At 38.7% G+C, this 25,517-nt stretch overlaps 1 protein-coding gene across 1 annotated transcript; it reads left to right on the top strand.

The window, feature by feature from the left end:
- Positions 1-11: 11 nt before the first annotated feature.
- ERP27 (endoplasmic reticulum protein 27) lies at positions 12-24,740 on the top strand. The gene is made up of 7 exons (XM_054444162.1): positions 12-341; positions 705-805; positions 3,758-3,895; positions 17,805-17,921; positions 21,541-21,666; positions 23,159-23,356; positions 24,061-24,740. Exons 1-7 carry the CDS (start codon positions 248-250, stop codon positions 24,106-24,108), a joined length of 822 nt encoding a protein of 273 aa, XP_054300137.1. The 5' UTR covers positions 12-247; the 3' UTR covers positions 24,109-24,740.
- Positions 24,741-25,517: the final 777 nt, after the last annotated feature.

Here is a 25,517-nt window from a genome sequence, read left to right as displayed (position 1 = left end):
GCCTGGCATAGAATATTTACATTTTTTATTTAAATAAATTCACCTGACTTTCTTCTGGTTGGTTATGTTCTGAGTCCCTATTACTAACCTTGGTCTTTTATCTCAGAAGTTGAAGGCTCCCCTGGAGCCAGCTGCAAAGTTCCCAAAGCGCTAACAACCCCACAGCCAATCAGCTACAGAGTGGGCTGCCCTGAGTTGGCCTCCCAAACACAAAGTCCAGGGTTGGAGCAGGAGCAGGAGAGGGACAATGGAAGCTGCCCCGTCCAGGTTCATGTTCCTCCTATTTCTCCTCACGTGTGAGCTGGCTGCAGAAGTTGCTGCAGAAGTTGAGAAATCCTCAGGTAAAAGAAAAATGTAGTTGGGTGGCTATAGTGTGAAAGTGTTATTCGGAGAAGGAAAGGGAGCATGGTGGTTCTCTGGGTGCTTTTCCTCCACACCTAGAAAGCTTTCCAGGAAATCCTGGATAAGATGCATTTTGCCTGGCAGAGAGCAGGGAAGTCTGGCAGTATCCTCCAAAGACAGACCATCAGTAGGGTCACCTTCCATATGTTAGTAAAAATATTATGCCTTGGAAAGTTAACAGTACTCCTATAAATTGTGCTTTTCTTGGACTTAGTGTAGAGATAAAAGGTATAGATACCCTCATTATTTAGAGCTGCTTCTTCTCACCTCAGTACCCTGACATCTTCTGCTTCTCTCTCTAGATGGTCCTGGTGCTGCCCAGGAACCCACGTGGCTCGCAGATGTCCCAGCTGCCATGGAATTCATTGCTGCCACTGAGGTGGCTGTCATAGGCTTCTTCCAGGTTAGTTCAGTTACCCTACTTGCAATTCCCCCAAGAGCCAGAAATGTTCTACCTCAAGAGAACCACAGCAGCCACCTGCTGGCAGATGGCACTGCATTAGAAGTCGGGGTAAAGGGAGACAGCCACACAGTTTGCTTTCATCTTGTCCATTGGGACCTCTTACATTCAAGACATTCCCAGTCTCTAAATTATATCTTTCTCATACTTACTTCAAGAGTTCTGAGCCTGTGGGCTGCATCTCCTCATCTATGGATGCTTTGAAGCTCAAGTCAGTATCTGCAGAAAGAATGCCTTCATGGAATCCTACCATTGTCCTAAACACATTTGGTCTATACTCTCATAGCACTCTATGAATAGGCAGGGGCCAGAGTGAACCCAATTTATATCATCCAGCAACACTGTTTACAGGATGCCGAAGGTCCTGGACATTAGTCAGTGCACAGCCTTTTAAAGCCTTTCCCCCAAATAAGGTAGACTCTCCTTCTTCTTTCTCTTTGCCTTGTCTGAAATGTTGGAAAAGGATGGCATTTTGTATATTCAAGGTGTTAACCTCCATCTTCCAGATTAGCTTCTTGGCTGACAAAGGCAGCCATAAATGAGACTGCCTCATTCCAGCATTTTCATCTTTCTCTGGTGGTAGCATCTGGAAATCCTCACAGCTGATCAAGCCCCTACTCTCTCATAGCAGACCTTCTTGTCTGTTTCCATTTCTCAGTTATGACTCCTGATTACCCTGTCGGTTCTGTGTACACAGTTGGAAATCATTGCAATGAGATGCAAGTCAGGGAGAAAGACGGGGACTACATTTTTCAGGAAGGAGAAATCTGAGCTGTAGCCAAAAACACCCTCAGAAAGACGGGAAACGGGCAAGAGCATGGAACTGGAGGAGTGTGCAATAACTTAGCCGCCAGATGCCATCATTTGATCCTCGAGCAATTCCATCTGAAGGAGCAGAATAAGAGAGGAGGCCTCAATTAACTATTGTTCACGGCCTCTAGAAGAGTAGATACCAGCTCCCTCTGCTTGACCCCAGATGCAAGATGGGAGTGTTAGTTCGTTCTCATGCTGCCAATAAAGACATACCCAAAACTGGAGAATTTATAAAGGAAAGAGTTTTAATTGAATCACAGTTCAGCATAGCTTGGAAGGCCTGAGGAAACTTACAATCATGTAAGAAGGAACCTCTTCACAGGATGGCAGGAGAGAGAATGAGCACAAGCGGGGGAATGCCAAATGCTTATAAAACCATCAGATCTTGTGAGACTCACTCACTATCACGAGAACAGCATGGGGGAAACTGCCCCCATGATCCCGTTACTGCCACCTGGCGCCACCCTTGACATGTGGAGATTATGGGGATTACATTTCAAGATGAGATTTTAGGTAAGGACACAGCCAAACCATGTCAACTAGCCATCTTCTTTTCTCCTTGCACATCTCCTCCTTCAGCCTGGGGACTTGCAGGGTAGAACATGTTTGTTCCTGTTAATTTCCTGGAGCTACTATGTATAAAGTTCCCCTGGCAGCAGGGAAAATGATGCCAGCCTCTATGGAAGGCCTGGAATCACTGTTCACAAGTGGCTTCTCTGCTCCCTCCTGCAGGCCTTGGCTGCAGAATTGAATGAGTGAACAGCATCTTCATGTGCAAAGCTCAGGCTTATCTGCAGTGGCAAGAGAGGGACTGTCCTCCCATACCCTGCATAAACTTTTGTTAAAACTTCTAAGCTTTCATTTTAATTGTTTTATTTTTCTTCTTTTTTTTCTTTTTTGGCCCTTTTGATGGCACCTATTTCATATTTTTGCATTTTTTCCTTTCCTCCACAAATGTAACCAAAGCCAAAACTCAAGAGGAAGAGCCCGTGGGAGGAAAAGCCGGTTTATTTGAAGATCCAGTCAACCAAGAAGACAGTGGACTAGCATCCTAAAGTACATCTTGGCTGGGCACAGTGGCTCACACCTGTAATTCTAGCACTTTGGGAGTCTGAGGGGGGCGGATTGCCAGAGCTCAGGAGTTCGAGGCTGGCCTGGGCAACACGGCGAAACCACGTCTCTACTAAAAATACAGAAAAAATTAGCCAAGTGTGGGGGTGCACACCTGTAGTCCCAGCTACTCAGGGGGCTGACGCACAAGTATCTGGGAGGCAGAGGTTGCAGTGACCCAAAACTGCACCACTGCACTCTAGCCTCAGTGGCAGAGCAAGACTCTGTGTCAAAATAAATAAATAAATTACATCTTAAGTCACTACCAGTTGTAGGCTCTTTGTATGTTAAGGGCAGGGTGAAGAGGAGGGAGTTAAGATCAAGTGATAACTGGCAACCATAGGCATCCGGGCGCCAGCAAGGGTCTCAGGAAGTTGGGAACTTCTTTGTCCTTGGTCAGGTCACAAGCCACCTATAAATCTTTAGCACAACATAGTTAGTTGTTCCTTTAATCCCAGAGTTAGTTTTAAAAACTATATAACTTCTATTTTTGCATATTATCTCAGTGCTCTAAAACTATTCTAACCTACATGCAGGAATGAGTAAATAAATGCCCTTTAAACAAACATAGATTTGGTTATGTTAGTTTGTTTGCTGTTTCACTGTTAAACAAATTGTTCCCAGAACAGTTGCTTCTCGTGTACATTTACAACAGTGCAGCCAAACTAGGCAGGCCTTTATGATTTTGAGGCCTCTCTCAGATCCTACTAAACTTCAAGCTCTATGACAAGGCCTGACAGGAGTCTCAGGCTCAGCTACAATTTCGTGGTTACGTATTAACTCACAGAGCCTGGAAAATTCGAGAATGTCACTGCCAGTTAAACCTGAATTGTTAGGGGTAAATCATGTGTTACTGGGCAGTAAATCAAATCTATGATTTCTGGTAAGCATCATAGCATATTTCTTTTGCCTATCTTTTGTCTCTGCCCTTCGAAATAACCACTGTGGTATTATTTTTTCTCTTGTTTTTAGGATTTAGAAATACCAGCAGTGCCCATACTCCATAGCATGGTGCAAAAATTCCCAGGCGTGTCATTTGGGATCAGCACTGATTCTGAGGTTCTGACACACTACAACATCACTGGGAACACCATCTGCCTCTTTCGCCTGGTAAGTTGGGTGGGTAGCTTGAGCTTTCTCCCAGATTTTCATCTGGTTGTGGACTCATAAACTTGTGAGACTGGAAAGGACTCTATGTCTTTTACCCTAATGATGGTACCAAATTCAGGGACATTGTTGACAAGGATGATGACTCAATTCAAGCTTCCCAAACAGGTACTGTAATGAAATGGAAAGACGACAGGACTGAAAGTCACGGAATGGAATTTGTGGTACTGTTTTGTCTCTCACCAGCCACAAGACTTCGGGCAGTCACTTAACATTTTTTATCTCCAATTCTTTCCTTTATAAAATAAAAGAGTTAGACTGTATTATCTCTAAGGTCACTTTGAGCTCCAAAATTTTTATATTAGATATTTTGAAGAGTTCATTTATATTCTTCAAACATTTATTAAATACTTCCTGTATGCACTATGCAAGATACTGATAATAAAAACATATTAAATATATCCTCCAGTCTCATAGATCTTAAAGTATGGTAGGTATTGTATACATGATATGCAAGTATCTATAATACAAAGAGAATCACTATGGGTAAAGTTTTATCACAGTTCAAAGGATAAAAGCAGTGTGGGAATTCTGAAAAAAAAGAAAAGAAAAAGACAACACAATTGAAACTTAAAGGACAGATAAGTTTAGACAAGCTAAAGAATTCATGGCCAACGGGAAAAAACTCAGGAAACAATAAACAGGCCAATCTCACTGGATCCCAGGGTACATATTGGGGAAAATGAATATAAGAGAAAGAAACTTGATTAAAATCATATTGTGGGGAAAAAATAGAATACCACTTTAATGAGTTTGTCCTGAATTTGGCTGTTACTGGAAAGCCCCTAAAGCCTTTACATGAGGGGAGTAACATGAAGAGAAATGTGTTTTATTAGATTATTTTGACAGCAAGGCAGACGATGGATTTTTAGGTTAAAAGGCAAGAGAAGAGGGAGCTTTTGTTAGGTTGACAAAATAGACCAAGTGAGAAGTATTAAGAGTCTGTAGTAGAGAGGTAGCAACAGAAATTAAAGAAGAGCAAGATTCTGTGATCATTAGATATCACAGTTATGGAAAGCAGGCAAAGCTTAAAGCCAGGGTGTCTAGGAATAGTAAGGTCATGTGCAGAAATAGGGATTTCTGATGCTTTCATTGGTCATTGAGTTCTACTTGTTGGTGGAATGTCAAGAGTCCACTGAAAAAGAGTAAACTGATGCAAAAGAAAAAGTTTTCAGTATTTCGGGACTGAATGTCGTACCCTTCTAGTTTCCATCCTTTCTTTCCCTTTCGTTTCCATTGAAACTTATTTTAAGTGTATTTTGTACTGTCTTTCTCTATGCTAGACACTACTATCTAGTTTATGCCCCATCACACCATTAAAACTACATTTATCCAGGTCTGCATGGCTTCCATATTGCCAAACTCAATGAACCCTTTTTAGTTCTTATTTTACTCAACATTTCTGTCACGTTTGATGTTAGTGATGACTTCTTTCTTTTTAATGTTCTCTCTTTCCTTGAATTCTAGGAAACTACTTCTCCTGATCCTCCAGCTGCTTTTATAGTCTCTTTGAGACCTTCTCTTCCTGTATGTACAATGCTGCCTGACCCAACACTTTTTACAATCTGGGCCATGGAACCCATGCTCTGTGAAGGCAGAGACTGTCCTGTTCAGTGTATCCACAGAGCCTAGAACAGCGCCTGCTATGCAGTAGGTGCTCACTAAGTATTTGTTGAGAATGAATATATGAATGAATGAATGAATGAATGAATGAATATGTTCTTCTTAAGAAGTACAATTCTTTTGCGTATTCCACTATTATGTGCTTGCTAAGCATTTAGAATATTTTACCCCTAGTCTGGACTTCTCTCATGATTCAAATGTTTGCTGGATATATACCCTCATAAGCACTATACTCTTAAAATGTTCAAAACTGAATTTATTGTCTGCACCTGCTAATCATATTCCTCCATCTAAGATACTATTTTATTAAATGGCTGTGCTCATTTGGTCTTACATTTTTGCCAGTTGCATCTTCTATCTTGAACCTATATTCTCCTCCACTCCTTCTACCTCATTCTGTATTTAGGCTCTTAGCCTAAGCATAAGCAATTCCATTAGCTTCTGAACAGATCTCCTTTTACTACTTTATACACAGTTTCTAAAATGGTATCAAAATGATGTATTTAAGATAGAAATTTGGCCACAGCACTCCTCTCTTTAAAACTCTTCAGTATTTCTCATTTCTTAAAAAATCAAAAATGAGATGTTTAATGTTACAAATAGGCTTTACTGGCCTGCCCCACTGCCTGCTTCTCTAGTCCTTTTTCCATCCAGCTTCCACCCTGGGCTTTACCCTCTCAGTAGCCAACTATACACATAATGATCATCCAATTCCATGATTTTGCCTAGACTATTCCTTCTGTCTAGAATGCCACCACCCACCAAGGGTCCCCTTTCACCTAGCCTCACCCGGATGACTCCTTCTCATACTCAAGTGAATCACTTCAGGAATGTTACCCTTCAGGAAGTGTCCCTGGAATCTCCAAATGGGCCTAAGCATTCCTCTATATGTAACTCCTTATCTCTATTTTCATTTATCATTTTATAGTTCATATCATATATTTATGTATCTGTCTCCTCTATTACCCTCTTAGGCCATGACCTATTCAAGGTTGGCAACTATGACTTATTCATCTTTGTATTCAAACAGATATAATACACCTCTGGCACCTTGAAGGCACTCGGAAGGTGCTTGGGGAACTGAACGCACCTCTAAAAGCATGTCTGAAGTTGTGTGAGCTCCCTTCAGCAACCCCTTTCCCACCTGCACAGTGGTTGCTGGTTTGCATTCTCACCAGTGTGAAATAAGATTAAATCAAATTCTGTGAAAAGCTTTGGTGAATAATATATGGAAGGTTAGGCAAATGCCTTTCATGTTGCCATTGAACCACTGGTAGAAATCCTTCAATACAAAAATTCTAATAAGCTACACTCCATATGTACTTCTTTCTCAGTTTTTTGTTTGTCAGTCTTATAAGGCCTGATTTAAAAGGCTTAGTACCACCAAGATATGCACATGGGGAAGAAAAACAAGTACCGTTGCTTCCAACATCTCTACAGGTTTAACATCCTCTAACAGGAGCATTGGCGTTGCTTACAATTTATTCCTCATAAAGCCTCACTGATGACTTCTCAGTTTTTCAGTCTTCTTTAACATCTGTTTTTTGTTTACCGCTAGTGACGGACCTAGTCTAAATGAACTCTTGGGACCTCTGTGGGCAAGATTATTTATGTGTCATACCAGAAAACAAACAAACTGGTTCCTGCCCTACTTCATTGGCAGAGCTGGAAGAAGCTCAACTTTTGTCATTCCAGCTTTCAGATAAATACTTTTTTCACAGTTTACACTTTCAAAAATTTAGTACATATTTTAATAGGACCATTATTCAAGAGTTTGGAGTAACTTTTTTTTTTTTTTTTGAAAAGGGAACATCAACCAAGACTATCCTATTTTACACTGGGAAACGTGAACCTACTGAAAATTTTCTGGGACCTTCTTTCTTTTTAGATCCAGTTTGTTCGGTTTGCTTGTTTGTTTTCAGAGCCTAATCTATGATAGGCACTGTTACGATATTTGACCATTTAATTCACACAAGAATCTGATGAAGTAATTTTTATTATTCCTGCATTTTTAATAAAGTTCCGTGAGAGATTGGTTTAGTTGCCCAAAATCTCACAACTATGAAGTAACAGATGTCTGATTTGTACCCAGCATTGCTGACTACAAATCATACACTTTTTACTATACTATAGTGGCTTTCTTAAGCACTTTACCCTGAAGAAAAACTTTGTTTTTATACTGAATTCTACCTAATGTCCCTCATTCTAAAGCCTACTTTTTTCTTTTAACTATTTTCTCTTAAATTATTCCTCTAGCCTCCTAGCACTCCTTAATCAAACTGCAGAATTATTTATCAAGATTTAATCTAGACATTATATATTGTCTAAATTTACAAAATTTTCCATTTTAAGAACATATGTAGGAATAAGCTGAAATAATGATTAACTGAAAAAATAACAATAAATTGATATTACTCATGCTTGAAATGTTTGTGCAATAAAAGGCCAGCCGATGCTGTATTTATGCAACATAATATTTTCCAAAAATAGTGCAGGCCAACTATATAAACATAATCAGGAAGAATTTAGGTAAAATTCATGAAACCATAATAAGTTGCATATAACAGTCTTGCTGTGTGAGGGCACAGCCTGTCTTTTGTGAGTGTAACAGCAGATAAACTCTCAAATTTTTCAACAAGACTCTTATTGTTGCCCTAGCAGAGATGTAATTCCCAGGTTAAATAAACTATGAGCCTGTCCTAAAATGGAATTTGAAATATTATTTGAATGTTTACCCTGCTTTGGATTTTTTCAGTCACCACTATTTAAAGAAACATAATTAACCTAACTTTGACTTAATGGGATAGTAATGAAAACACAGTGCAGTCATCCTTTATTCCTTTTACAGTTATTTATTGGGTGACTATTATAAGAAATATACCTCACCAGACAAAGAGAATCAGAAGAAACTAGTGCATGAGAATAAACTGATAAGAAATACAAGAAGATATGTCAGATTATAAAACATTTTTTATTTTATTCTATTTTGTTTTATTTCATTTTACTTTAAGTTCCAGGATACATGTGCAGAACATGAACATTTGTTATATAGTATACGTGTGCCATGGTGGTTTGCTGCACCTGTCTACCCATCATCGAGGTTTTAAGCCTGGCATGCATTAGCTATTTGTCCTGGTGCTCTCCCTCCCCTAGCCCCCCATCCCCCGACAGGCCCTGGTGTGTGATGTTCCCCTACCTGTGTCCATGATGAAACATTTTTTTAAAGTATATATTCACTAAATATATGATAAGCTGAACAGCTTAAAAAAACAAACCGAGGACGTGAGGACCTTTGTTTAACAAATGATTTCTCAGTGCCACCAAAGACATTTAATACTATAACAGTGGCATAAACTAAGACAATTTTAATACATTTTATAAAAATCTGGGTTGTTAGAAAATTCCATGGGAATTCAAATGAATATAGCTGAAATACTAATGAACAGAAAATGAGTGATTTGTACGATGTAGTGTCTATAACAAAAAAAATCTACTTCAGATACTCTTGAGGAAACTCAAAATTATATTTTAAGGTAGCAATCTTTCCAGTTTACTATTTCTGTTTTTCTTCTGCTGCCTCTTTTCTCTGAAATAAAAATATGATATTTTAAGTAAAATTCTTTCCATAAAACTGAAAAAAGATATTTTAAAAGGTTTTTCCAACTCTTGGTTCCAGGGCTGGATTTTCTTTCCAGTGCATTATGCAAATAATTCCCTTTACAGAGGGAGATTTCCTGTTCAAATGTTGCTTCCAGAAACCCTAAACATGAATGTTCCAGAGTTTATTAGTTTAAGAAATAATGAAAGATCGGGCATATTTTCTTAAAAGAAGTACAACAAACTGGAGAGACTGCAGGAGGGTGGCTTTTATTAAAGCTCTTTTGCTTCTTAGAGAATGTTATCACCACTTAACATCCTCTGCCTCCAATTTAGTGCATTCTTTAAGTCCAGAAACACCCAGAGTAACTGGCTTTTCCTGTTCTTCCTGTTCTGGGAAGTATGAAGGGCTGCCCGGAAAAGAGTACAGGGAGGGGGGGATTCTTGGTCCATGTACAGCGATGTCAGCTGAGGCGCAGGCGCCAGGCCTAGGAATTCCTAGAAAAATAGTCAGGAAGCATTTAGACACATCAAATGTTAAACGAGTCCTGATTGTGATGATAATGATGATGATTTTGGTGGTTGCAATAGCAAAGCCTTAAGTATGAAGGAGACGTGCCAGCTGGAAATACAGGTCGGTAGCAGCATTAAGTATCCAGAGGAGCTGCAAATACTATTTTTTTGTGTGCTCATTTTATTTCTTTACTCATTCTTCCTGATATGGGCAAGGGAAGAAGGAGGTGGTAGGAGGGTGGGCAAGGATACACCCAAGACCTTTTCTCTTGCTTTCATGTTTTGTTTTGTTTTTCCCAAGCTTTCTACTCAAAACCTTGTGAATTTTTAAACAATTAAATATATACAAGGAGTTCATTTTTACCCTGTGGTTTTGATTTGTTTCAAAATTCTTTTTTAGAAATACAAACTTTTCTGTACCTCAACATTTATTTATTTCATAAATTTTAATTGTGTAAAGCAGTCCCAAAATAAAGAGTGCTTAAATTGTCATCTGAATGAATGGCTGCAATTTTATGCCTCAGTGCATATAGCAGGCACTCAGCAAATAATTATTAAACAAATGGATTGTAGGAGAATGACTAGATCTATCCAGAATTAAAATTAACCATAAGGGGTGCATTGTGCATCTCCAAAGTTCTTATTGCTTTTAGTTACCCCAATGGGAGACCCTCTTGAAGAAAAGAGGTGAAATAGGAATCATCACCGGGATGACAATAAAGAGCAATCTTAGATCTTGCTGTTTAGTGACTTTAATTTCCCTTTGCCTGAATTCCCTCCTACCTTAACTAACGTGAGATTTGCTTCTGATTTTACTGGGTAGACTAGGAGAAAATACCTTGGGGACAAAAGGGTGGTTCTGATCCAAGGCAAGATCTGATTGGGCAGGACCTATACAGACAGCACATGGAGGAGAAAGGGTTAAGGAGATGTCCAAGAGCAGGTGGCCTAAGGATCTCAAAAGTGATGCAAACTATTGTAGGAAATGAACAAAATTGTTCAGGAGCTGATACTAATAATTTTATCTATAGGCGTAGATCTATCTATGGATGGTGGAGGCACAATCTTTGTGTCTTTGTGGGTATGAGTAGATTGGGGTGAGGAAATAGAAGACTGAGAACAATGATTGGAAGAATGAAGTCCTATCTTTCAATACATCTGAGTGTTGTGGAAAGGTTGTTCTGAAATATGAATCTGGGATAATGGATCATGTAGCTAGACAATCCTTTCCACCAAAGACTATTTTTAAAAGTTAAAATGTGTGTGCATGAATGTGTGTGTGTAAGAGTGTGTGTGTGAGTGTGTGTGTGTGTGCCTGAAGGCATTAGAGAGCTAGTAAAAGAGGGAAAATATCTAGGTCAAGATCTGGAGGAAGATGAAAACCCAAAAAGATGAACCCTGCATTGAGGACTGCTTTTTGTCTAGACGGCTTTGGTCAGTTCTAGAAGCAGCCAAGAAGCTAAGAAATAAATTCGCATTTTGAGATCCTCAGGAGTTGAAAATTAAATGTTGGAGTCCAGGCCTCACAAGGGGAAATAGGAGGTGAATCTAGTACAACACCTTTCACATCCCCTTTGACTCCTACAGAGCTGCACCTAAAAACAGGGATGAATCATAGTAGATAAGCCCCCTCGAGGGCTGCAGCACAGATGCAAATCATTTCACCTCCTGAAATTGAATTAGAGTGATTTTATATATATATATACACACATACACACACACACATGCACACACGCACACACACACACAAATATACACACATACGCCTACACATATGCAAATATATATACATGTGGAATATGTGTAATCCACTCTTAGCCATGCCATAGTACATCTAAAACTTAACAAAAGAGAAAATGTTAAAAGAAGTCAGAGAAAAGAGATATTATCATCAAAATAAACTCAAAGGGACAACCATAAGGTTCGCAGCTGACTTCTCAATAGCAACAGCGGAATGCAGAATACAAAGCATTATATCTTTCAAATACTGAAAGAAAATCACTGCCAACTTTAGAATTCTACCCCCAGCAAAAACAGCCTTCAAAAATAAACGGGGAATAAATATATATTAAACAGCCAAACTGGGAGAATTTGTCACTCAACATCTCCATCTCATACTAAGGAAAATAGTAAAAGGTCTTCTCTAAGCAGAAGAAAGAAAATCCACATAGAAGCTAAAAAAATACAGGAATAAATAAAGAGAAGCTAAAATGTAAATATGTGCATAAATGTCAGTGTATACTGAAGATATAACAAAAATAATAATATCCTGTGAGATCTGGAATTAAAACACATGACACTAATCGTGTGTAAATCTTGAATGTAGAGCCAGAAAATTGAATTTAAAAGAGGTAAACTGTACTTGAATATTCTAATGTTTGCATTGTCCAAGAAGAAGCTGAAATTGCCAATTAATATTAGGTTCTGAGAAGTGAAAAAAAATGCATGTTGTATAATGTATTCTGGCAATCCCTGAGGAAATAATTAAAGCCTATGTAACTTCTAAGCCAATAAAGGGAAAGAAGAAAATAATATAAAGTACTCAGTCAATTCAAAAGTAGGCCAGAAATAAAGAAAAATAGCATTTGGAACACATAGAACCAATGGAAAATGCATAATTAAATACATCAGTAATTTCATTTCATGGAAATAATCCAATTAAAAGACAAAGATTATCAGGCTGGATTGAAAAATGCAACTATGTGCCTTCTACAAGTGACACAAGTAAAACACAGGAAGGAGGTATACTATGCAAATACTTTCAAAAGAAAGCTGATATGAATATATTAATACCAAACAAAGTAGACTTTTAGGCAACAAGCATTCCTAGAGATAAAGAATAACAGTTCATAATGACAGTTTCAATTTGCCAGACAGATTTAATAATTCTAAATTTGCATTTATCAAATACATGTCCTGATACTATATAAGCACAAACTGAAAAAAATTGAATAAAAAGATGGTTAAAGCCACAACATAATAGAAATATTTAACACTTTTTTTTTTTTTTTTGGAGACAGAGTCTTGCTCTGTTGCCCAGGCTGGAGTGCAGCGGTGCGATCTTTGCTCACTGCAGCCTCTGCCTCCCAGGTTCAAGCGATTCTCCTGCCTCAGCCTCCTGAGTACCTGGGACGACAGGTGCATGCCACCATGCCCAGCTAATTTTTTGTATTTTTAGTAGAGATGGGCTTTCATCATGTTGCCCAGGATGGTCTCAATCTCCTGACCTTGTGATCTACCCACCTCAGCCTCCCAAAGTGCTGGGATTCCAGACGTGAGCCACCGCACCAGGCCCCAGCACTCTTTTCAATAAAATAAGCTGCCTAAAAAAAAGAAAGATATAGAAAATTTCAACTATAAAATTCACCAAGTGACCTGATAAACATTTATAGAATACTGTATTCAAAAACTGTAAAATATACTTAATTTTAAAGACACAAATAATAAAAATAAAATATAAAAATAAAGCTAGAAATCAATAAGAATATAACCAGAAAATCTTACATTTTAAAATTAAGAAATACACTTCTAAATAACTAATAGTTTAGAGAATAATTAAGAACAAAAAATTAGGAAACATTTTTAACTGAATGATAAAAATTCTACATATCAAATTTATGAGTGCATTTAGAGCCTTCTAAGGAGGAAATGTATAGATTTCTATGTATTTTTTGCTACTTACAAATTTAAAATTGGCCAAATAATAGGATTTTATATCTTGGAAACATAAAAACATGGAATGACCCTTAATTTATGACATAACTGAACCCCATCACTTACCCGAAGTTAGCCTTTGGGTCAGCGGGTTTCCTCACTATAGTTCCTTCCATAGTTTCCAGAAAGATGTTAGTGAAAAGGGGTCCTGATCCAGACCTCAAGAGAGGGTTATTGGATCTTGCAAAAGAAAGAATTCAGGGTGAGTCCACAGAGTAAAGTGAAAGCAAGTTTATTAAGAAAGTAAAGGAATGAAAGAATGGCTACCCCACAGGCAGAACAGCCCCAAGGGCTGCTGGTTGTCCATTTTTATGGTTATTTCTTGATTATGTGCACTAAGGGGTGGATTATCCATGCCTCACCTTTTCAGACCATATAGGGTAATTTCCTGACATTGCCATGGCAGTTGTAAACTGTCATGGGGCTGGTGGGAAGGTAACACGGATGACGTCCAGAGGTCATGCTCATCACCATCTTGATTTTGGTGGGTTTTGGCCAGCTTCTTTACTGCAACCTGTTTTATCAGCAAGGTCTTTATGACCTGTATCTTGTGCCAACCTGCTATTTCATCCTGTGACTTAGAATGCCTTAACCATCTTGGAATGCAGCCCAGTAGGTCTCAGCTCATTTTTCCTAGTCCCTATTCAAGATGGAGTTGCTCTGGCTCAAACATCTCTGACAACGATAGGCTCCTTCTGGGGAGAAAAGGAGCACATAGGTCAGGTCAGGGGTTGCTTTCTACATTTTTTTAATTAAAAACTGGAAAACCACAATAAGATATCACCTCACCCCAATTAGAATGGCTACCATCAAAAAGACAAAAAATAACAAACGCTGGTGTGGATGTGGAGAAAGAATTTTTATACACTGTTAATGGGTATGTAAATTAGTATAGCCATTATGGAAAACAGTATGAACGTTCCTCAAAAATTTAAAAATAGAACTACCATATGATCCAGCACTTTCACTATGGGATATACATCCAAAGGAAATGAAATCAATAGTATGTCGAGGAGATATCTGCACTCCCATGTTCATTGCAGCACTATTCACAATAGCCAAGGAATGGAATCAACTTACATGTCCATGAGCAGATGAATGGAGAAAGAAATTGCAGTACATATACATAATGGACACTATTCAGCCACAAAAAAGAATGAAATTCTGTCATGTGTAGGAGCACAGATAGACCCAGAGGACATTTTGCTAAGTGAAATAAGCCTTGTACAGAAAGACAAATATCACATGATCTCACTCATACAAGCAATCTAAAAAATGGATCTATAGAAGTAGAGAGTACAATGGTGGTTATGGAAGGCTGGGGAGCAGATGGGGAAGTGGGGAGGGAAGAGGGAAGTGGGGATGGGGAGAAATTGGTTAATAAGTTCAAAGTTACATTTAGATGAAAGGAATAAGTTTAGGTATTCTATCACACAGTAGCATGAGTATAGTCAACAATATTGTATTGTAATTTCATAATAGCTAGAAGAAAGGATTTTTTAATGTTCTCATCACAAAGAAATGACAAATATTTGAGGCAACAGATATGCTAAATACTATGATTTGATTATTTACACAATGTATACATGTATTGAAACATCACACTATACCCCATAAATATGTACAAAACTGAATAGTAAGTTAAAAGTAAAATACAATAAAATAGGAAAAAGACTTCAAACACTATGAAAAGTTTTCACCAATCAATTTGTCAATAACAATAATAGTAGTAAAACTAATGGCATAGCAGTATTATTTGCAATATGATTGGTTTTGTTTTTCTGTTTCTCTGTTCACCAGAACAGAGAATTAATTAAAAACTGGAAAACCACAATAAGATATCACCTCTGTTCACCAGAGAAACAGAACCAACAGGAGATAGATGATAGATAGATAGATAGATAGATAGATAGATAATAGATAGATAGATAGATAATAGATAGATAGATAATAGATAGATATTACATAGTAAAAATTACATTTTTACATTGTATTATTTTTATAATACAAATTACATATATATTATATGGTAGAGATTATATATATGAATATACATATTAAGAGATTTTTAAAATAAGATAATGGCTCATATAAATATGAAGGCTGAAAAGTGTCACCATCTACTGCCTGTGAGCTCGAGACCCAGATGAGCCAGGGTTTTAGTTTGAAGGCCTGAGGGCCGAAGCACCACTCGTGTAGATTCCAGTCTGAGTCTGAAGGCCTGAGAACCAGAAACACCCAGGACAGGAGAAGACTAATGCCCCAATTAATGCAAGCAATCAGAAAGAAGGACTTTAATATTCACTTTAGAGAAAAGTAATACAAAAATCAAGGATCTTAGCATTCTTTTTTTTTTTTTTTGAGACAGAGCTCCACTCTGCCACCCAGGCCGGAGTGCGATGGCGTGTTCTCGGCTCACTGCAACCTCCCCTCCGCCTTCTGGGTTCAAGTGATTCTCCTGCCTCAGCCTCCCAAGTAGCTGGCATTACAGGTGTGCACCACAATGCCCAGCTAATTTTTGTACTTTTTGTAGAGATGGAGTTTCACCATGTTGGCCAGGCTAGTCATGAACTCCTGACCTCAGGTGATCCACTGGCCTCGGCCTCTCAAAGTGCTGGAATTACAGGCATGAGCCACTGCGCCTGGCCTACCTTAGCATCCATTTTAAGAAGTAAGAAAAATGAGTTCCAAGTGGATTTTAGATCATTGTGAAAGACAATGTTTCTAGGAGAAAATATAGGAGAATATCTTCATGACCTTGGTGTAGTCAAAGATTTCTTAAAACAAAACAAAAAAGTACACATTAGCGATAAAGATGATAACCTTGACTATGCTTAAATTACCTTCTTTCATGTTCAGTCACCATTAAAGGAGAAGCCCTAGTAAGAAAATGTATATACTATAGAACCAACAAAGGACTCATATTCAGAATGTATAAAAACACATTCAAATCAGAAAGAAAAAGATAGACAACAGAAAAACAGGCAAGCAACATGAATAAACACTTCATAAAGAGGATAATTATCTTTAATTGTTCTCAGAGCCTTAAATTATTATTAAGTGGTTAATGAGAGAAATGCAATTAAAACCACTGAGACATAACCATATCCACCAAAATCAGTAAAATTAGAAAAACTGACAATAGCAAGTGTTGACAAGGATGTGGAGCAATGGGACCTTTCACACACAGTACTGGTATGTGTAAATTATTATCCACTTTGGAAGATAGCTTGGCATTTTCTACTAGTTAAATATATACATATCCTATATTCAAAAATTCCAATCTGAGATATATGCTCAGTAGATACAGAGGCATATATGTACCAAAAGTCAAGAAGTGTTCATTATGGCATTGTCTTAATGACCAGAAACAACCAAAATGTTCATCAGTAGTAAAATGAATAAATAAATTGTGTTTATTCAGACAATGGAATATTATACAGCAAGGAAAATTAACAAACTATAGCTACATGCAATAACATAAATGACTTATAATCAAAATGTTAAGCCAAAGAGACAAAAAAATTGTTTGTTTACATGTATTTAATGTGAAAAATGAGGTAAAACTAAATTATAGCATTAAAAGAAGCATCTTTAACTTGTAAAACTATAAAGTAAAGGATGAAAACGGTCAACATAAAAGTCAGCATACTTTTGGCAAAAAAAGGATGAACTATAAACTAGAAGGAAGCACCAGGACTTCAGGGGTTCTAGTAATTTCTATTTCTTTACCAGGGTGGTGGTTCTATAATAGTTTTCTCTATGATAATTTGCTGAGCTTTACAGCAAATGTTTATACTGTGTTGTATTTTTCTCTACATGTGTTTTATTTCACAGTAAAAGGGTACATAAATATAACACAAATCTGACCTTGCCAATGGCCCCCCTTGCCCTCAGATAGAATTTAATCCACATGCCTTGGCTTCAGAACACTTCCAAATTTGCTCCTCCTTATCCCTCTAACCTCATCTCTCTGCAACCCTCACATCACATCTGGTAGGGTCACAGTGAACTAACAGCAGCTTCCAGAACACAACCTCTCACATCTCACAGTATTTGCAAATGCTGTTCTCTATTTAAATCTCCTTCCTCATCCTCATTTATCTGATCAAGTATTAGCCTCTTTTCAGGAGTAACTTCTTCCTTGAAGCTTTTCTGCTCTTCCTTAGGTGACATGTGGGCCTGTGATTCTCCTGTGATGACACCTGCCACATCATGTGGGACATTTCTCTTCACTTTTTTGGAGTCTACAGGACAGTTTGTCCCCCTAGGGCAGGGAAACTTTCTTACTTATCTTTTGGTCTTCGAGCTTTAATCAGTGCCTGTCACATGGGGGTCTAAAGACGTTTATCAGTACATGAAAAAAAGATGGAATAGTGACTTTATTCTTTTTTGTGTTACCCAGGTAGACAATGAACAACTGAATTTAGAGGACGAAGACATTGAAAGCATTGATGCCACCAAATTGAGCCGTTTCATTGAGATCAACAGCCTCCACATGGTGACAGAGTACAACCCTGTGGTAAACAATACTTCCTGTTCTTAGTCCCTTCAGAGCCTGAGTCAGGGAAGGTACTGGTCTTCATAACAGAGGTCTCTTCCTCCCAGAGTTCCAATTCTTTGACCAATACAATACTGTATTGTTTATGTTAGTATCCTTCCTACACCTTTTTAAGATTTAACTTGTTCCTGTTAAAAAACAGAGAAAAGTTAAATGAACTATCACACTGCTAGTAAGAAATAGAACCAGAATGCACAGTTAAGGTGACTGACTCAAGGCCAGGTGCAGTGGCTCACAACTGTAATCCCAGCACTGTGGGAGGCCAAAGCGTGAGGATCACTCGTGCCCAGGAGTTTGAGACAAGCCTGGGAAACATAGCGAGACCTTGTCTCTACCAAAAACTTTTAAAATTAGCCAGGTATGATGGTGTGTGCCTAAAATAAAATAAGAGTAAATGAAAGACAAACAAAAAAATTTTAAATGAAGCTCACTGATCACATATTTGGATGTCACAGCAATGTAAAGTTTCTGTAATTGTTTCTAAACACCCATTTCATTTTCTGTATGTACCTCCTTGTAGACCAGTAACAAACAGTTCCTGGTCTGGCAGCAGCTGCAAACCACGCTTTGACTAGCACTTGCCTACACCCTCACCATGCCTCAGCCTTCTCTCCTGGTATGTCTTCCTCTGGTGTTGCATGCTGCATGCAATCTGGGTAAAGGTGGTGCTCCACCTGTCCTGATCACCAAATGGCCTTCTAACACTCTCTGTAACAGCCTACAGAATTATCTTATGTGTCCCATCCTTTATTTTCCCTGACATAGATTACAGAATCTTACAGAGTATTAATTTCTAGTGATCTATATCAGCTCAAAATGCTGTACCTTCTATTCTCCAATACCAGTACTTTACATGCATGGTATGATTTTTGAGAACTTACAGAGCCCTTTCATCCTCATTTTTTCATTTAATCCTCACACTGATTTTTTTTGAGGTAGAAGAGAGGAAATTATTGTGTCCATTTTATAGAGGAGAACATTCAAGATCCAACTGATGACATTATTCAAAGTCACATCATGAGTAAATAGAAAAGGCAAAATTTAAGGGACAAAATGTAACTGATGCATTAACACATTTTGCCAATTTCCATTTTACAGTAGAGGAAATGGGAGTTCAGAAAATTTAAGTAACTTCTTCAAAGCCCTATGGATAGTAATTCGAACTTCAGAGACAGCCTATACAGTTGCCCTTGATTTTTTATGACTGGTGCCTGTGACTGAATCCTGTGGTTGTCTATTGCCCTACACTGCCTTCAACAGAAAACACCCCTTTTCTTGTTGACTGAAATCTGGCCTACCTCTCACACCATCTTTATCTCTGTGGAGTTGGTGACTCTATTTCCACTTCTGCTAAGGCTCCAAACACATATGCCCCTGGGGTATTGGCAGTAATAATCAAAAAGGCATTCTTCTGCATGTGGGGCCAGAAAAGATGATCTTACGGTCCCCGGGCTATGGCCTCCGTGTTGTGGCATTTTGCAAGCTAGCTAAGGCAGGGACATGCACTAACCTTCCTGGTTTCTTATGCCTGATCTGTCTCTCATTTCTCAGAGCAATGACATATCTTTTTTAAGTTCCATATTATTAGTGAAGGCAGATTATATCAAGAGAAAATTCAGTAAGAATTTCTTTAAAGAAGCAAGTTCAATTTGTATTGTTACTTTTTTTATTTCCTGAAAGTAATATTTTTCTCATTTGCAGAACTGCCCATTCTACTATAGCTGTTTCTCATCTGCTTCTGGTGCAAAGGTTTGCACCAGTAGCAACTGGGCAGAAAATCCCAGCCATGCACCTGACCCGCCACGCACTGTTAATGCACACACTCAGTACTTGGCGTCAGTTGTCTGTTGGGATTAAACGAATCCATTCGGCTCTGGTCAATCCCTTCTGCTAAGATAACTGTACCTTTTGACATCTTAGCTTTTATTTCTTTACTCTTCCCAGGAATTATCCTCCATCTCAGCTTTAGAATAGTGAATGAATGCCCAAAATTTAAGTAGCAGCATTTAGTAAAACAAGAGTAAATCATGTGTCATCCAATTTCCCAAATGAAAAATCTAAAATGTGACTTTAAACTTCATGGAGAAATCTTTAGGAAAGGACCCACTGGGCCCTCCTTGCCTACATATTGTAGGCAGCCAAAAGAGCTGGAGAATCTCTACAAAAGTGTGTAAAAAATCAGGAAGAATTCTACCTAGCTGCGCCCTTGCCCATCCTCCTAAGACTCTGACCAAAGATTTGTTAACCCACCATGTTCTCTCTCTTCCTGTGTACACACTAGTTTTGTAGCAATGCTTTCTGCATTTAGGAGAGGTGAAAAGAAATGAGATTGGTTTGAAATAGACTTGCAGCATTATTTCAGGACAGTGAAATGAAGGGAACCAGTGCCATGGATTCCCCTCTTTTTCTTCTCCTCTGTCTGACTGGTGGCTGTTCCACTCCTCTAAGTCATTGACAACTTCATGGAAAAATCATCATCTCTAATCAGCAAAATAAGGTCAATGCTTCTGGTCTCCTGAAGAGCTCACCTTCTGCTGACCTTTGGTACATTGGTTCTACCACATTTGAGATTGAGTTTGTTTATATGGGGTTTTGCTATCCACTGTGCGTGAGGCAGTCCATCCTGATGATCAAGAGCGTGGACTCTGGAGCTAGACCACCTGGTGTGAATCCCTGTCTGCCATTTATTTGACTCTGGGAGAATTACTTAGTCTATCTATGCCTCAATTTCCTCATTTGAAAAACTGGGACCTTGAAGATTAAATTACTTATTATTTGTTAAGAGTTGGAGACAGTGCCTTCCACATAATGAACACTCAATAAGTATGAACTAGTAATATGTACTCAAACAAAGACTACATTTTAAGTGTCTCTGACTAGTTTTGCAACAAGAAAGGGGGCTGAAATAAAGTGACTAATATTTTACATAATGTATTAGTTGTCTATTGCTGCAAAACAGATTACTCCAAATCTTAGGAGTTTCAAATAAAAAACATTGATAATCTCATGCAGTTTCTGCAGGTCATCCAATTTGGGGTGGCTAGGGCTAGGTGCTTCTGGTTTGAGGTCTCTTTGGAGGTTGCAGTCATTGGTCAGGGCTGCAGTCATCTGAAGGCTCAACTGGAGCTGGGGATCTGCTTCCAAGATGGCTCTCTCACATGAATAGCAAGTCAATGCTGGCTGTTAGTAGAAGGACTTAGTTCCTGGCCATGCGTTTCTCCTCAGAGGACTGCTTGAGTGCCCTACACTGGGGCTGGTATTCCTCAGAGTGAGAGATAGAGAGAAGAGCAGAAACCATAATGTCTTTTAAGACTTCACCTTGGAAGTCACACTCCATCATTTCTGCAACATTGTCTTGGTTACTCAGTTCCGCCCCATTCAGTGTGGGAAGGAAGGATCTACACAGTTGCATGAAAACAAGATGGTAAGACTTAACTGAGAACCATCTTGGAAGCTAGTTCCATTTGTGTTACCAGTGGCCAGCTCTCATTTATGTTTCAATCTACCTATTCACTCCTTCCCAGGTACTAATGCATTCTTTCTCTCTTTCACTCTACTGTAACACACTTCGACTTGCCAGACTGTGATTGGGCTATTCAACAGTGTAATTCAGATTCATCTCCTCCTGATAATGAACAAGGCCTCCCCAGAGTATGAAGAGAACATGCACAGATACCAGAAGGCAGCCAAGCTCTTCCAGGGGAAGGTAAGGCAAGAATGGGAATATCCTATTGCATACACACCTCCAGGACACTAGGAAAAGGGAGATGGGGCTAGGAAGCAGAGATAAATAAGGAAAACAACTATGGTTAGGAGATACCAAAGCAAGAAGTAGGACATAATAAATCACATTATTTGAAATTAGAGATGTTGTATTTTATCATATGAAAGGCATATGTAATTATATCTTCCTGTAGTCATTAAGTGTGGGCTTTTTCCTGCATTGATTAGTAGAGAGAAAATAGAGATCCAAAGAGACTGAAAGCAAAATCACCTCTAAGTCACCATTTGTTTAATCCTTCCCATAATTTCATAGAGATTTAGACCTCAGGGCTCATTTCTCATATAAAACACCTATCAAGTACCTGGTGCCTACTCAATATACAATGAATATTTCTTTCTTTCCCTCCCCTCCTTTGGAAGTTCTGCTTGATATTACTGAAATAGTAAAACTTCAACTACTTCAAGGCTACTGTGCCTAACTAGTGACTGTTCTAATGATGAGAACTGTCTGGTAATAAAATAAGCTGCCTTTCTGATGGTTGGTTCTCTAACACTGAAAGTATTTAGTGTTACTGAAAGTAGGCAATCATCTGATCAGAATATTATAAAGAAGATTTCTACTTTGGGTTGAAGGTTTGATTTAATAATATAAAACAGTTTACATTTATCAAGCACTTACTATAGGCCAAAAGCTGAATAAAAATATTAATGCGTTACCTCATTTAATTTCCCCCACAGAAAGCCCATTTTGCCAATGAGAAAACCGAGTCTCGGAGAGGCTGAGTAATGTGCCCAAACTCACGTAACTAGAGAATACCAGAGGCAGAATTTAAAACGTGCTTTCTGCTCCTAACCATTAGGCTATACTTCCTTTCTTAGATAATCACTAAAGTAATTTCCAATTCTATGTTCTTAAAATTAAATCAATCTCGTCAAAGGGATAAAACACCAAAGCAACACAAAATAATAGGAAATTCATTTTTGTTTAACTTTTATTTTAAGTTCAGGGGTACATGTGAAGGCTTATTACGTAGGTGAACTTGTGTTATGGAGCTTCATTGTACAGATTATTTCATCACCCACGCATTAAGCCCAGCACCAAATTGTTATCTTTTCTGCTCCTCTCCCTCCTCCCACCCTCCACCCCCCAAGTAGACCCCAGTGTCTGTTGTTCCCTTCTTTGTATTCATGAGTTCTCATCATTTAGCTCCCACTTATAAGTGGGAACATGCGATATTTGCTTTTCTTTTCCTGTGTTAGTTTGCTAAGGATAATAGCTTCCAGCGCCATCCACGTTCCCACAAAAGACATGATTTCGTTCTTTGTTATGGCCGCAAAACTTTATTTTAACTCAAGATTTTAATTGCATGGTGCAGACCATAAATTCAATCAGAGTAAGCTGCAACAATTACAAGGTATCTCTTTATCTCTGGACCTCAGATAGAACTTTTTCTTTCAAACTTTCCCAACTGCAGATTCTCTTTATTCTGGTGGACAGTGGTATGAAAGAAAATGGGAAGGTGATATCATTTTTCAAACTAAAGGAGTCTCAACTGCCAGCTTTGGCAATTTACCGGACTCTAGATGATGAGTGGGATACACTACCCACAGCAGAAGTTTCCGTAGAGCATGTGCAAAACTTTTGTGATGGATTCCTAAGTGGAAAATTGTTGGTAAGTGTGAGACTGCAGGTAAAGCAAATTGTTTTCTTTCTATGTCCCTTTTATTTCCTGTTGAATAAGAATTCTTTGGGCTCAGAGAGAGAGGAGAGCCAAATGCTGGTTAATGGATACCAAGTGCAGCTAGATAGGAGGAATGTCTAGTGTTCTGTAGCACTACAGGTGGCTGTCATTAAGAACAATGTATTATATATTTTCAAATAGCTAGAAGAGTAGATTTTGAATGTTTCCAACACAAAGAAATGATAAATGTTTGAAGCAATGGATATACTAATTGTCCTGATTTGATCATTACGTGCTGTATACATGTATAGAAATATCACTCTGTACCCCATAAAAACAACTATTATGTGTCAATTAAAAACAAAGATAAAAGCAAAATATTAAAGTTAAAAAAAATTATTTGGGCTCTACTAGATTTGATTAAAAGCAAAAGTCTATAAGGATATGGTGGCCAGAGTCAGGTTGCTTGTTAGGATATATCGTGAGACCCAAACTAGAAAAGTATGTTTGGAAAGGCCTTGCATATTCAGAGGCTGAATTTTGGACTTCGGCATTTAGTTTGAAGTATTAATGGGCAACAAATCAAATTTCATATAAAAGGGTTCATGAGATAAAAATTAAAGAAGGATTTAGGACTTCCAGGAGTAAACAGCTCAGTTTACTAATCTAAATATCATTGTAATAATGTTTTCCAGAAAGAAAATCGTGAATCAGAAGGACAGACTCCAAAGGTGGAACTCTGACTTCTCCTTGGAACTGCATATGACCAAGTATCTACTTTATGCAAAGTAAAAAGGCACAACTCAAATCTCAGAGACACTAAACAACAGGATCACCAGGCCTGACAACCACACACACACGCACGCACGCACACACACACACACAGAGCTTCATTTCCTTTCTTAAAATCTCATTTTCTCTTCTTCCTTATTTTAAATGTCATATCCTCACTCCCTACCCAATTTCCTTCTTATTGTGCATTCATACTCTGTAAGCCCATCTATAACACACCTAGATCAAGGCTTTAAGGGACTCACTGTGATGCCTCTATGAAAGAGAGGCATTCCCAGAGAAAGATTGTTCCAATTTGTCATTTAATATCAAGTTTGTATACTGCACATGACTTACACACAACATAGTTCCTGCTCTTTTAAGGTTACCTAAGGGTTGAAAATCTACCTTCTTTCATAAGCACATGTCCATCTCTGACTCAGGATCAAAAACCAAAGGATGGTTTTAAACACTTTTCTGAAATTGTCTTTTTGCCAGAAGTTAAAGGCTGTCTCCAAGTCCCTGAACTCAGCAGAAATAGACCATGTGAAAACTCCATGCTTGGTTAGCATCTCCAACTCCCTATGTAAATAAACAACCTGCATAATAAATAAAAGGCAATCATGTTATAGGAGAAGGCTGGCATCTCTTTGCAGGCCAAACCTTTTGTAAATACCCAGCTGCCCAACTAAGCAGCATGTTCCTCCCTCTGTAGTGCCCACTGTTTAGTGTTGGGCCATAAGCCACTAACATGTTATTGTTCATGGGTGGACATGTGGGTGGGATGGGTGGAAAATAGAGACCATCCTGCATGAGGATTGGAACAAATGTGGCAATTGAGATAGGAAACAAATTAGGTGAAAGGCTGGGGAGCAGATAGGAGAAACAGGGCACTGGCAGCAGGAGGGGCTGAGGCTGAGTAAGCCTTGGATTATTGCAGGTAAGGTGTGTGATCCAGCTCCTGCGGGGCAAAAGGAGAGCTTGGCTGAGTGACTCTGGCCCACAGGCTGTTACTATCAACACACAGATGCTGCATTGTTCCCAGGAGGCCCTTGGCTCAGGAGGAAAGTGCCTAAGTGCTGAAGAGCTGAAAAACCACAGATGTGCCTAAGGACTGGTCCAAGTGAGGAACAGGGAGTGAAAGGCTCAGTTGTTCTTTCTGTGGGGAAAACTCCACAGCCCCTGGGTGGGAGTCAGCTGCTGGCAACCACACTGTGAAAGCCCCAGTGTAAGGCGTGCCCTTCAGCAACAAGACCAAGGTATTCTGTGGAGGTCACACAGTCCATCCCAGGGCTGCAGAAAACCACCCAAACAGCTTCTCGCTGGAGGCTGAAAAATATTCCTAAGATAGGCACATCCCAGAAGGCTCCTTTTGATCCTG

This window comes from Pongo pygmaeus, chromosome 10 (genome assembly GCF_028885625.2).
Source record: "Pongo pygmaeus isolate AG05252 chromosome 10, NHGRI_mPonPyg2-v2.0_pri, whole genome shotgun sequence".
In the NCBI taxonomy this organism is placed as follows: Eukaryota; Metazoa; Chordata; class Mammalia; order Primates; family Hominidae; genus Pongo; species Pongo pygmaeus.
The sequence above is the reverse complement of the archived record's forward strand: the minus strand, read 5'-3'. Positions and strand labels throughout refer to the sequence as shown.

Coding starts and splice junctions, on each gene's coding strand:
- ERP27 (XM_054444162.1), top strand. CDS start 248: ATGGAAGCTGCCCCGTCCAGGTTCATGTTCCTCCTATTTCTCCTCACG. Junction 806..3,757: donor CTGTCATAGGCTTCTTCCAG/GTTAGTTCAGTT, acceptor TCTTGTTTTTAG/GATTTAGAAATACCAGCAGT. Junction 17,922..21,540: donor TGACAGAGTACAACCCTGTG/GTAAACAATACT, acceptor TCGACTTGCCAG/ACTGTGATTGGGCTATTCAA.